The sequence below is a fragment of the Eubalaena glacialis genome, chromosome 3 (genome assembly GCF_028564815.1).
Source record: "Eubalaena glacialis isolate mEubGla1 chromosome 3, mEubGla1.1.hap2.+ XY, whole genome shotgun sequence".
NCBI lineage: Eukaryota > Metazoa > Chordata > Mammalia > Artiodactyla > Balaenidae > Eubalaena > Eubalaena glacialis.
Window position 1 is genome coordinate 172,857,407 of NC_083718.1, and position 14,345 is coordinate 172,871,751.

At 40.8% G+C, this 14,345-nt stretch overlaps 1 protein-coding gene across 12 annotated transcripts in view; it reads right to left on the reverse strand.

Annotated features, from left to right (window-relative positions):
* PHACTR4 (phosphatase and actin regulator 4) overlaps nucleotides 1-14,345 on the reverse strand; it is a 113,976-nt gene that overhangs the window by 13,233 nt on the left and 86,398 nt on the right. For all 12 annotated transcript variants that reach the window (XM_061184641.1, XM_061184642.1, XM_061184644.1 and 9 more), the window contains 5 exons: nucleotides 9,055-9,219; nucleotides 8,148-8,543; nucleotides 3,774-4,377; nucleotides 2,202-2,389; nucleotides 957-1,110 (listed from right to left, as the gene is read on the reverse strand). In XM_061184641.1, coding sequence (XP_061040624.1) covers nucleotides 957-1,110; nucleotides 2,202-2,389; nucleotides 3,774-4,377; nucleotides 8,148-8,543; nucleotides 9,055-9,219 — 1,507 coding nt within the window. The remainder of the gene's footprint in view (nucleotides 1-956; nucleotides 1,111-2,201; nucleotides 2,390-3,773; nucleotides 4,378-8,147; nucleotides 8,544-9,054; nucleotides 9,220-14,345) is intronic.

The following is a 14,345-nucleotide window of genomic DNA, read 5'->3' on the forward strand; positions in this document are numbered from 1 at the left end:
ATGTTATGTATCAAAGTTGTTAAAAGAGTAAAGCCTAAGAGTTCTCATCACAAGGAAAATATATTTTTTTTCTGTTTCTTTTATTTTGTATCTATAGGAGACGATGGATGTTCATTAAGCTTATTGTGGTCATCAGTTCATGGTGTATGCAAGTCAAATCATTATGCTCTATACCTTAAACTCATACAGTGCTGTATGTCAAATATATCTCAATAAAACTAAAAGAAAAAAGAATCCCCATTCTTAACTAATTCCTAATCTTGATGGTCTCTTGCTGACACTCAGAGGGCCACAGTTCTGCATTAAAATTGCCATCAGCAAAGCCACGTGTCTGAGGTAGGAGAGGAGAATATATTTTAATTAACAGGCATCCTTATTTAATTGTTTTTAAGGAATATGCCAGGAGTTCCACTTTCCGAGAGGAACATCTGAGGTGGGCAAACACTTGTCTGTATACCTGGACTCCACGTGTAGTACAGATGCAGGAAGCTGGCCTGCATTCAGTCTCTCTATGCTTTTGGTTCCAGCTGACTTGAAAAATATACTAACACATTGAAAGGAGGCAGTTACATGGAACATGTGAAATAGATACAATGGAAATTATGTGTGTGATTTTTAACTGGGCTGGCACCTCATGGTTGAGTAAGCCAGAAGAGGCTTGCTGTCCTGGGAGCCACCTAAATCCTTAGAAACTTTAAAAAAAACCATACTTATGTTTATCTTATGGTGTAAAGCTGTGAGATCTATCTCATGGTTTAAAGCTCTGGGAGCCATCTAGTTCCTTAATTTCCAAACTTTTAGAAGATACCCATCTGTGTACAATATGTATTTTTAAAAATTATGCTATTTCTAAAATTAACAAAAAAAGATACCTGCATGCTCCACCACAAAGTACGTCTCTAAGACATATACTGGCATAATCAAATCAAATCAATCTATTCTAAGAAAAGGCCTACCGGATCAGCGTGTTCGCAATCTGGTGCCGTATTTCATTCCACTCCTCTTTGCTTTTTCGAGGCCAAGAATTCATGTTCATTTCAGGTTCACTGGGTCTGTGGTTCAACTTCATTGCCAGTGTGTCTTTCCTCTTCACTTTGTTGGCCAGAGCACCTTTGTACAAGGGAAAGAAAAACATGTAGAAGCTTAAAGCTCAACCTCACCTGGAGCTAGGTAAGAGTCTGAACAAACAATATCACAATCCCAGCTTTCTAGCTGGCCTCTGATGATCCACCTAACAGAGAGGTGGGGGTAAAACTGAGGACATCTAAAAATCTTTTTAGCAGATGGCCTCAGACGGGCTAAAAATATCTTTTCACTTCTACCAGTTCTCTGTCTACATTTTTCTTCTTAGTAAGCGTTGCTAGAGGAGGGATGATCTAAGCAGGGGACAGCCTCTGAATTACAACACAGAGGCACTTGCACTAACACACCTCATAAGGTTCCTACTCTTAAAGCTGCTTTCCACTTTTAGGAATCAGGATTCTATTATTCGCAGATGTGTGTACATGAACATGTTTTTTTTCTTTGCCCCATGAACACAGGAAGCTCACTAGGCTGAAGGAGAGCATCACTTTTGTCTTTTCCACAAAGCCCAAATACCAACTTTCCTTTACTCCACATTCTTTAATACCATCAAGGTAAATAATTTTTTTAAAAAATTAATTAATTAATTAATTTATTTTTGGCTGTGCTGGGTCTTCGTTTCTGTGCGAGGGCTTTCTCTAGTTGCGGCGAGTGGGGGCCACTCTTTATCGCAGTGCGTGGGCCTCTCACTGTCGCGGCCTCTCTTGTTGCGGAGCTCAGGCTCCAGACGCGCAGGCTCAGTAGTTGTGGCTCACGGGCCCAGCTGCTCCGCGGCATGTGGGATCATCCCAGACCAGGGCTCGAACCCGTGTCCCCTGCATTGGCAGGCAGATTCTCAACCACTGTGCCACCAGGGAAGCCCAAGGTAAATAATTTTTAAATCAAAACCAAACACATACAAAACTGATTGACTCAACCTACTGGGCTCCCTCTCACTGGCTTGTTATAACAACGGGAACAGAAGGGACAAGAGTCTTTCACAGAGCCTTCCAAGAGCAGTCAGCCAGACGACTCGATGGGAGAGGGTGCCTGCTTCCATGCATCTTACACTTGCTAAGACCAGCACACAGCTTTATCTGTAAGAGAACTTTCTCCTTCCCTTTCCCTCCTTTTCTTACTATGATGGCTTTCATCTTCATCCTCTTCATCTCGGTATTGAATAGGACCTTCTGAATCAGAGTCACTCTCTTTCCCTTCTTCTTCCTCCTGCAGACACTGTGGTCGTTTAGGAACGACTGAGGTAGATGCTACATCTGCATCGAATGCAGATATGTGGATCTGCTCCTCCTCTTCTTCATCGTCTGGACTAACAAATTAACATAATTACATTTTACATTTTCCTTTCAGAGACATAAAGAATAACTGATTTGCAAGGCAAACTACTGAATAACCATGAAAAAGTCCATGAATGAAATAATGTATAGTTTATTTCCCTTAATTTTTACATTCTTGCTAAGAAACTTTTTAGCAGCTATTAATCTAAAGGGCTCCGGGTTCAAATCCCAGATCTACAACTTATTTACTAGCTTGTAAGTTATTTAATTTTTCTGTAAATGTGAATGATACCTACCTTGTTGGCTTGTTGTGAGAATGAAATAGACAAATTCTAGAATGCACTAGTGTCTTGCACATAGGGCCCTGACGATCAATATATAAGATGCAAGTTTGCTTTGGTCTGATTGAATGAGAAGATTACACAGCATCTAACACAGTACTTGGCTCATGGAAGATACTCAATAAAAATATTTAACACATTTCCTAAACCAAGGAAGCAAAGAGAAGTAAGGATGAAAACTAACTTCTTTGCTTTACACTCTGGAGGCATAAAACTATGACTTAGTCTACTTCAAATTCCTAAACTGTCTCTTTCCAGGATGCGAAATAAATAATACCAGGAAGTACAAAAGATTATGGCAAAAAAACCAAAAAGTAGGATACTGCAAGAGCTCTATAACAATTCTTTTAGTTATTAAGACAAATTTCCAACTTGCCAAGAAGTGTTAATCTTCAGTCACAATTCGTCTGAATTTTAAAAAGACAGACAAAATAGGTATAAGTACCAATGCTACTGTGAACAGATTGAGTGTTTGGGGACAGATGAGGGAGAGAAAAGATGAGCAGTTTCAGTCTGTGGGGCTGGAATACTGAGCTATCTTTCAGAGCTCCCTTCTTTTTCTCTAGGCTTCTCTCTGTCCCTCTCTACCAGGTTCTGTGCCAGGCACTGGAGCTTTCAGATTTGTCTAATTTCATTCTCGCAAGCCTATGAGGTAGGTATTGTTTCTGTTTACAGGTTAGACAACTAAAGAGCAGGAAGATTAAGTAACATACACTACTGCACACTAGTAAATAAGAGGCAGAGCTGGGATTTGAACCCACAGCTATCTTACTCCAAGGTCAATGTTCTTAAGCACCATGTTACACTGCTTCCCGTATATCATATAAAAATACATAGTGATTTTAATTTTCAAGTACAGAAGTTTATAATTTTTGTATCATCATGGAAATTTCTGCCATGGAAACAATGTTATAGAAATCAGGAGAGTAAAAGTTCAAATTCAAGAACATGTCCTATTTGTTGAGTATTCTTCTTAATTTAAATTTATTCACATTTTCTCTCTATAAGTAATTTTTTCCAAGAAGGGCTAGCTAGAGTAAAGAGGGAACAAGAAGCAAGCTTTAAAGGCACTCACACTTTCAGCATTTCAATAGTGATGGGAAGTGACCTGGTCCGACCCAGGGTACTGCTGTCCTCAGAAAAGTTGTCACTGTTCTCGAAGAGCAATGAATGAGCTCTATGAGAGCCTTCCAAGGGAGGAGTGACGGGGAGTGGGCTGGTCAGGGCCTGCTGGATTCGGATATGCAGTGGGACTGGGGGAAGCCTAGAGGGTACATGGGGCTCCCCAAAGCTGTGGTCCAACATCCTCTTGGGTACTTCCCTTTTCTGGCTTTCCTGCTGGGGAACCTCCTGGGGTAGGTCTAAGGAAGGTGGAAACTTAATTTCTGGCACAACTTGAAAAGTCTTAGCAGGGAATGGAGGTGACCGAGGGGGTTCTGGAGGTATATGAGTAGGCAGTGGGGGGGATGGGGCGGTAGGGGGGATCATCAGCAGGGGTTCGGAGCCCACAGAGCATGTGCTCTTCTCTTTCTGATCACTTGGTGCTTTTGTGGTGGTGGCAGTGGCAGCAGCAGACTCTGAGGTGGGTACCAAGGTTGATGGAATGCCTCTCTTAGGCGGTAAAGGTGGGGACAGCTTTGATAACAACGTACCACTGTTTATTGCTTGGGATAGTTCAGCTGGAAAAGAGAAAGCAACACCTCAATTTAAGATGTCTTTACAGTGCTTTGAGGGGCCAGCCCAGGGCCTAGAATTAGAGCTGAGCTCAGTCTTAATCTTTCGGGCAAATTATACCATTTCATGGCTTTGCCATTCCCTAGCTATCCCATCCGGAAACAAAATTAATATTTAAATATCTAGAAGGCCTAATAAATGTACAGAGGTGTAGGAAGACCACTACCTTAATACTCTGATGAGAAACTTCTCACTTCTTTACTATGATAATAGACATGACAACTTTTTATGACTTGATCTTGGTGCAGATAAAGTTAATATGAAAAAAACCAAAAAAAATGTGGCTAATAAGTTCTTTTGTCTAACAGTACTCCATTAAAAAATTTAAACATGCAGATTGAAACAAAAAAACAAACACTATCAGGCATTGTTACCATATACTGATAAATAATGATATCTAGATATCTCAGCACTTTATTATTAAACTATCAATGATATCTTGGATTTTTATAGCAAACGCAGAGGCCTTTGAAGAAAGCAAGGTGCTTTTCTGTCCTTGACTTCATATTCTTCTTATACAAGAGATCATCTTTACCATTTTACAGAAGCAAAAACTGAGGCCACAGAAGTTATGTGACTTGCCCAAGATCATACTACAAACTGGTAAGGACTCAGCTAGTTCCCGGGACTCATTATGAGGCTCCATCGTCTGGATCCCACTGACTTTGTTTTTTATTAGTGTCCACACCTCTTCTTGTCCTTTATGTCCAATCCGCCATCTCCACTCTTCACTACGCTATGGGCTCCTTGACAACAGGGCACCCCTTGTCTCTATCAGCATATTCACAGGGTGGGGCACAGTGCCTGGCACATAGTGGGTCCTCAATACATGTTTACTAGATGAGAGGACCCTACCCTGTATCATGACAGTATATATCCCTATGTGATCCCCCAAAGCCCACAACGTCTCAGGTGTTGATTCCACAAAGTCCCTTTGGAGAGTTCCAAATGGCTTTTAAGAAGTGGATCAACGCATCACAAAAGGTCAACCTTGCAAAATAATTAAATAGTAGTTCTCTTGGTTACCAACCTCCAACCCTCTACCCAAACCCCTCACTTGTTTTCAAAGGTTTTATATGTCTTACCTAGAGAGCAACACTTCAAGTTTCCCTAAATTAAAAATTTAACTGCACTAAATCCCATTCCCATTGGCAGCATTCAAAGTAAAAGTCTAGCTAATCTGATAATGCTTTAATGTCACTCTTTATAAGTAAAATTTTAAAAGGTCCTTCTAGACAAATACTGCATACACATATAAAAAAGGATTCGAAAAATGTGAATTTCAGGATCAATAAAAGATATTTTTTGGTAGACTGGATTTTTGCTGTCTGTCTAAAAGTAGTGGTTAGCTATTCCATCTACAACAAAACCCACCCCTGACAAGACCAAATTTGAGTATTTTAACATTTGAATTGATAAAGTAAATTACCTTTGGTAATTTAAGGAAAACATATACCTGAAAAGTAAAGGAAATGACCTCTGGTACACATACCCTCTGGTACAAATACCCAATGGCATTTGGCTGTAGTTCCGTGGGAAAGATGCCAAAATGTTCGTTGGAGGGGTTACAAATTCCCTTCATCTGTTCAGTTATTTATGGTGGTCCTTCCTTAGTCCCAACACTACTAATTAGTCCTAATACTATTATGCCCGTTAGTAGACATAGCAATGTCTAACCATTGGTTTCCAAATGTTTGGGTTTCGTGGACCATACTATTAAAAAGATTCTCAACCAATCTCAGGTTGTCAATTTTTATTATTTTCAACTAAGGCTTCTTTTTTTTTCTGGCCATGCCGCGTGGCTTGTGGGATCTTAGTTCCCAGCCAGGGATTGAACCCAGGTTCCCAGCAGTGGAAACATGGCACCCTAACCACTGGACTGCCAGTGAATTCCCTCAACTAAGGCTTGATATTCAGTAAACCACTTATGAACATAACCCCTGCATGGAAGAAATGGTCTTTTAACACCAAAGAATTAGGAAGCTCCATAATTTCAGAATAAAGGATAGTCCTTTTTTTTTTTTTTTTTGGGCTGTGTTGTACAACTTGTGGGATCTCAGTTCCTCGACCAGGGATTAAATCCAGGCCACGGCAGTGAAAGCTCGGAATCCTAACTACTAGGCCAGCAGGGAACTCCCTAAAGGATAGTTCTTTAAATCAAGTCTACTTAACCTTAATAAAAACTCTGTGAACTATCCTATTTTTCTTTTTCTGCCGAGGACCACTTGTGGACTGATGTTGGTCCCTCAGTCACAGGGCCTATTGCTTTGGGCTATTCATCTGAGGCCAAGAGTGGCCTCTGCAGTTTAGCCCAGGATACAGTACACATATTATCATTTTTTAATATTGTCTTACCCTGAAAAGGGGGGAGTACTACTGGTTTAGAGCAGTGGTTCCCAATGTGTGGTCCCCATATACGGAGCATCAGCATCATCTGGGAACTCATCAGAAATGCAAATTCTCAGGCACTACCCCAGACTTACTGAATTAGAAACTCTAAGGGCAGAGCCCAGCACTCTGTGTTTTAACAAGCCCTCCAGGTGACCATGATGAGAACCCCTGTCTAGACAACAGTTTGAGAACACAAGTATACAGGACAGAGGTCTGTACTCCAGAGTTGAAAAGGCTGTGTTTGGTTTCTATCTTTCACTAACTGCAACCTGAGTCAATCACAACTTCTTCACATTCTTATTGCCCTAACTATATAATAGATAAAATAGATAAAACTTCACAAGGAGGTTTTGAAAATAAGTATATGAAAGCTCCTCAGTCCTCAGAGATAAGTCAACACAGCACTATCCATCCAAGGTAGTGATAATAATAATAATAACCTTCATCCTGTTTTTATCATGCTCCTCCAACCTGCTACAGTCACAATGAATTCTAAGCCTGTTTTTCAAGGTTCTAGTCACTCCATACAATTTGGTTAATTAGCCATCTGATGAGCACACTTTTTGTTTCTCCAATCATTAACAAAAACTTTAAGCAGTACTAAGCCTAGTATCATTTTTCTTGAAAAACTACCTTTTTTCCTCTCCTCCCTTTCTTAAAAATTCCTCTAAATTTATATAAGGAAAACTGACCTAAATATAATATAATATATTCAGGTAAATGTAAAAAATTTACTAAACCAATAAAAAGTTACTGGTTATCTTCCCTGCTTTCATTCTTCCACCATTTATTTTATTAAGAGTAGCATTCTTAACTCTCCTGAGACAAAACATGATTTTATCAGGATAATTTAAATATCTTTACAGTTCCCCATGAATGTACTACGCCAGACACTGAATCGCAAGTTACACTGGCACCTATACAATCACCTTTTTATCTACTGGATTTATGCTGAAGGAAGGCATTGGCAGTTTAAAGTAGGTTAAAAAAAAAACACTTTTCTCCAAGCGGGTCAAACCCATTGTGGTCTTCACATGTACAGTCCCCCAACTACAAACAGTAGTTCAGAAACATTGTTTTAGGAAAATAAATATTAATCCCCCAAAACTTGAACCTAATTTTAGTGATATTTGATACCACTCTGTTTCCATTTATAGCCATCTGCCTCATTTTCAAGGCTTTTTTCTATATTGAGGGCATTCAGAGGGACAAGCTATGGAGAACTCTCTCACAGAAAAAATCAATATTGTACCAGTTATCCAATAAAACAACCGTCTAAAACCAAACCAAACCCCAAACAATGGAAATCTAAAGACTTACTTACCAATGACAGGGTGGCTATTTCTGTGAGCTGGTTTAGGGGGAGGGATAGGGGGCTGCTTGGCAGGGACCGTATGAGTGAGGCTTGGGGTAGCAGTAGTGTTAGTGCTGGCAGGAGAAGCAGGCAGAGTCCTGGGTGCTTGGGAAGGGGGGACAGAGGAATTAACAGTTTTTGCTGGGTTCGTGGCAGCCGTGGTGGCAGCAGGTGCTGTGGTGATGGCAGTGGTGGACGTGGAGGAGAGTGGTCTTGCCGTGCTGCCAGAGGAAGTGGCATCCTTTGCGTGCCCTTCATTTGCTTCGTGAGAAGAGGACAAGTGTCTTTTAGGAGGAAGTAAAGGCTGTTTGGGTACATTCTCAGGAATGGACTCTGCTTCAGAATTAGGCTGGCTTCCAGTTGAGCCTGTGTAATAACAGATGTGATTTAAAAGGAAAGAGTTACAAGACAGACTGAAAAAAGCTAACACACCCATAGCTTATGGTCAACTCCATCCATTATTTAATGTATAGATTGGTTTATGGACAAAGTTTTCCAACCTCAACATACTTAAGGTATATGACACTTTCTCAATCATAAGAGAGGCTTGTTATGGTAGTGATTCTTCATACAAGAGCCAGGCAACTGGACACAGAGTCCCTTGGGTGGAGGAGGAGGAATGTGCAGCTTGAAAAAGTCCTACAGTTATCTGATATTTAACATCCTGTTCCGTCCTTGAGAATCACACATTTAGGTATTTTGTGAATACAAGAATGAGGGGAGAAATTCTACTTAAAGTGGCAACTAGGTGAGGAACTGCTAGAGGAGAACAGAAGTCCCTCTGGATTTTATTTCTCCCCTGGCTCTTGTAAACCTCTGAAGTAAATTAGAATGACTCATCCATGGCTCTTAAACTAAAAAATTCAGAGTTAATTACCTAGTCGCTTCTTTGGGTCCTCTTCTGGAATAGGCTTCTTAAGATTTGCTATTCTTCTTGGTTCTTCCTCTACTTGGACTGGACTAGAAGATCTGGCGCTCCCTATGGGGGTGGTATGGCCATTCTTTAACATGGCATGGCTCAGCTTCCCTGGGTCCTCACCACCTGCAAGGTCCAAAAGAAAGAGCAAACTGATGGACTGGGTGTGGTCAGGTAGGGAGAAGAGTTGGCAATTTCTAACCTTTCTTATCCCCTTTATCCAACCCTCTTCCTGTTTTAGCTTATTATTTAGATCTAAATTATTTAGATTTTATAGTAGTAATGAAAATAAGTAATTCTTTTTCCAATAAACATTTGATTGTCTATTATGTGCCGGGTGCCTTGCTACATGAATAAGACAGATTTATTTCACACAAATAATTACAATGCTAAATGTTAAGAGCTATTATGAGTGAAGTGCTATGGTACAAATGAAGAAACAATTTTCTTGCGGGTGGGAATGGGGTTAGAAAAGCTTCACAGAAAGTGGTAGCTAAACTGAGTCTTAAAGGAGGAGTAGGAGCCTGCCACTCGATGACAAGATGAGGAAAGACCATGTAGGAAGAAGAAATAGCATGTATGAAGGTGTGAAATTATTCGACATGTTTGGGAACTGACAATTAGTTTGTCCTGGCAGGAGAACAGGACACATAAGAAAAAGTTAATAGGAATGGAAAGACAAGCAAGAGCCAGGCTATGAAGGGTGCCAAGCACCATGTAAAAGAGCCTGGACTGAATCCTGTAGGAAACAGGAAGCCAAAGAATTAAAGTAGGAGAGAGATATGATCTGCTCTGTCTTTTAGAAAGTTAATTCTGAGAGCTGTGAGAAGGATGGATTAGGCAGTGATTGGAATAGGAAAACTAATAATGAGCAGAATGTAGGTGAGACATAGCAGAGGGTGCCTGAGGGCATTAGGAGTGGACAGCAAGGGGGAGAACTGATAGACACATAAAAGGTAAAACACGGTACACATGATGAATCCCTATAAGCTAAACTGCAGGAATGATCACTAGGCTGCAGGCTTTGGGATGACCACTCACCGCTATTAAACTTGTAGGCAAGATCCTTTTACGGAGGAATTAGACAAGTGTTCCCAGTTACTGCTGAGGTTTCCTTTGGAGGAGAGAACTGAAACACTGAGGTTAGAGACTGAAAACTGTCTCACCTCCTAGTGTCATAGGAACTGGAACTATTTGCTCTCTAGTTACTCCGTTTTCCATAGGGAGACACTCTTCATTTTAGTGTCTCTTGAGTTAGCTCCTCGAGTTCTCACAGACCAGACTCCCTCACCCCAACCCACCACTTCCTACTAAGAGATTAGACAGTATCATTCTTCATACAGTCTCAGAAAGAGGTGGAGCTTGGGCTAAAAGTAGTAGAAGTCTAAGGCAAATGAGCACTGAATGAAAAATGTACTTCTAAAGTGAAAGTATTCTGACAACTATTTTTTAAATTGTAAAACAGAGGAAGGGGCAAGATGACAACTATGCAAATGTTGTAAGTTACTGCTTATGTTAATATAGTGCACCTTTAACAAAAACAGGACTTTCTAGAACGTAAAGCAATGAATCATTTCAAAGCCCCTTTCTTTTTTTAAAAAAATTTACTTTATTTATTTATTTTTGGCAGCATTGGGTCTTCGTTGCTGCGCGCGGGCTTTCTCTAGTTGCGGCGAGCGGGGGCTACTCTTTTGTTGAGGTGCTCAGGCTTCTCATTGCAGTGGCTTCTCCTGCTGCGAAGCACGGGCTCTAGGCACGTGGGCTTCAGTAGTTGTGGCACGTGGGCTCAGTAGTTGTGGCTTGCGGGCTCTAGAGCGCAGGCTCAGTAGTTGTGGCGCACGGGCTTAGTTGCTCAGTGGCATGTGGGATCTTCCTGGACCAGGGCTCGAACCCATATCCCCTGCATTGACAGGCGGATTCTTAACCACTGTGCCACCAGGGAAGCCCAAAGCCCCTACTTTCAAAAAACATACAGTGAAAGGTAAAGACACATTACTAATTAGTTTCTACTCAGCACATACCAGCAAAAGTGATCAGTCATCTTGCAAGTTACTTAATCAGGATTGTCTACTTTGAAGTAAAACTTCTTATATATACATATATTTAAAAAAAAATAAATTCATTTATTTATTTTTAGCTGCGTTGGGTCTTTGTTGCTGTGCACGGGCTTTCTCTAGTTGCAGCGAGCTGGGGCTACTCTTCATTGTGGTGCGCGGGCTTCTCATTGCAGTGGCTTCTCTTGTTGCTGAGCACGAGCTCTAGGCGCACGGGCTTCAGTAGTTGTGACATGTGGGCTTCAGTAGTTGTGGCACGTGGACTCAATAGTTGTGGCCTGCGGGCTTTGGAGCGCAGGCTCAGTAGTCGTGGTGCACGGGCTCAGTTGCTCCACGGCATGTGGGACCTTCCTGGACCAGGGCTCGAACCCGTGTCCCCTGCATTGGCAGGTGGATTCTTAACCACTGTGCCACCAGGGAAGTCCCAAACTTCTTATGTTTAATGCAAAGGGTTTGTGCTAAATGCTAACAGAATAGAATAGAATTAGAATCTGGCCTCAACATCTATGAGTGCCTCTCAACCCCCAACTCAGAAAATCCATTACATATTTTATAATATAGTCAAGTCAGAACCATAATCAAGCCAAAAGCCATCTCTGAGTATGAAAAGAACTGCAAGGTTCAAATACTGCTTTTAGCCTAAACTGGAGATATGTAAGCCAGGCTGTGAGGCCCATCTCTTAGTTTCTTCTTTTTTTAAAAAAAATTTATTTATTTATTTATTTATTTATGTCTGTGTTGGGTCTTCGTTGCTGCATGCGGGTTTTCTCTAGTTGCAGCTAGCGGGGGCTACTCTTCGTTGCGGCACGCGGGCTTCTCATTGCGGTGGCTTCTCTTGTTGTGGAGCATGGGCTCTAGGCACGCGGGCTTCAGTAGTTGTGGCACGCAGGCTCAGTACTCTTGGCTTGCGGGCTCTAGAGTGCAGGCTCAGTAGCTGTGGCTCAAGGGCTTAGCTGCTCCGCAGCATGTGGGATCTTTCCGGGCCAGGGATCGAACCCATGTCCCCTGCATTGGCAGGCGGATTCTCAACCACTGTGCCGCCAGGGGAGTCCTCTTAGTTTCTTCTTACACAGTACAGTTTAGGTCAGTTCTCTGGTTGGCAGAGGGACATCTTGTCCAATGGCTACAATTCACTTAGCAATTGGACCCCTGAGCTTGCTTCTAAGCTGAAAACAACTTGGATCAAGAGCCAATAGGAAGCATATGGCAAAAAAGACTGAATGAAGGTGAAAAACAAGAAAGAAGTAATGTATGGGGTTTGGTGAGTGAGCAAGAAAGGTGAGAGGTAGGAGAGGGCATGGGGTGAGGAATGGCTATTATCAAAAAACAATGGCCAAAGGCGTTGCAACAGAGGCATAACTGCAGTTACCCACCTAAATATCTAGAAGTTTTTGTGTCCTACTGTAAAAAGCAAATAGACTCATGAAAATTTAGAAAAATAGAAAGAAAAAAATCCCCTACATTCCCATTCCAACATCCAGAAATAACCAATGCTAATAATATTTTAGTATTTTTCCTTCAAGCTTGTTTTTTCTACTTAAGCTTTTATATAGTTGAGACAATAAATACATAATTTAATTAAATTTTGCAAATAAGCAATACATTCAAATGGTTCAAAACCTAAACAGTATAGTATTTCATTGGTTTGGTTCCTTTCTTCCACCAACCAAAGGATATATTTTTAAAACTTGGCTTTCATATTTTGTCTCACGCTAAGTAACTCTAATGAGAAATGAAATGCAACCAGTGTACTACAGCCTTACTCTTCTGATAAGCTGCTTCATAAAAGTCACACATTAGAGGAAGTCCTGACATTATTAAACCAGCAGTGAGTGTTGAAATACCAAAACATGATCTTTATGACAAACAAACAAGAAAGATCAGGGCAGCAATATGGGCCTGGAGACAAATTTGGTATTTAAAAAAAAAAAAAAAAAGGAAATGACACAGTACTGCAGCTAGCACAAAGCTGAGGATGTACAAAGAGACAGAGAATGGTTGCCCTAAGGATCCTTCACCAACCACTCAACTGCAATTCCAGAGTTAAAGACCGCAGCCAGATAAGGTAGGTACTTGGAAGGAAGGGTGAAGGAAGCTTTTTTTATTCCTCAGCAAGAAAATGGACTTTAATACAGAAAATTAGATGGTAATTATTGGAAGGGGTTTACCCCTTATGTTTACCCCCTAAGCTGAGATTCCTTAAACAAAAAAATCAATCATTCTCATTTATGTTTTAATATTTTCTTCTTCATTAGATATTTTCATTCCCACAAAAAATATATGCCCATTTATATGCAATAAAGGGGTGGGGGAGTGGGAGGTACAAACTACTGGGTGTAAGATAGGCTCAAGGATGTATTGTACAACACGGGGAATATAGCCAATATTTTGTAATAACTGTAAATGGAAAGTAATCTTTAAAAATTATACAAAAAATGCCTTCTTAAAATAAATCAAATATAGATGGTATGCCACTGAATTCCATAGAAATATCTTATCATTATTTAGTATTTTTCATTGTCAAGTTTAATACCAGTAGAGAAAAATGTACAAAATAGAAATGTAAATTTCAAAGACATATTACAAGGAAAACACTTGTGTGATCATCATGGACATTAGGAAATAAAATGTTTTCAGAGCTCTGAAGCCTCTCTCTCTCCCTAGTTACAGCCCTTTCCTTCCCCCACAAAACAATCAATCACTCTCCTAACTCTTATGATAATCCTTGCTTTGTGTTATTATAGTTTAACCACATAAGCATGCATCTCCAGTTTTTCCTTTTTCTTTTTTTTTCTGTTTTGAAGGCATTTATTTCAACAGTCTATTCATTAAAACCCCCTGAGCTTTAGTCCAAAAAGTTAGTTTCCATTTTCTTTTTTTTTTTTAAATTTTATTTATATATTTATGGCTGTGTTGGGTCTTCGTTTCTGTGCGAGGGCTTTCTCCAGTTGCGGCAAGTGGGGGCCACTCTTCATCGCGGTGTGCGGGCCTCTCACTGTCGTGGCCTCTCTTGTTGCGGAGCACAGGCTCCAGACGCGCAGGCTCAGTAATTGTGGCTTACGGGCCTAGTTGCTCCGCGGCATGTGGGATCTTCCCAGACCAGGACTCGAATCTGTGTCCCCTGCACTGGCAGGCAGATTCTCAACCACTGCGCCACCAGGGAAGCCCTCCATTTTCTTTTGATAATCAGGAGAATCA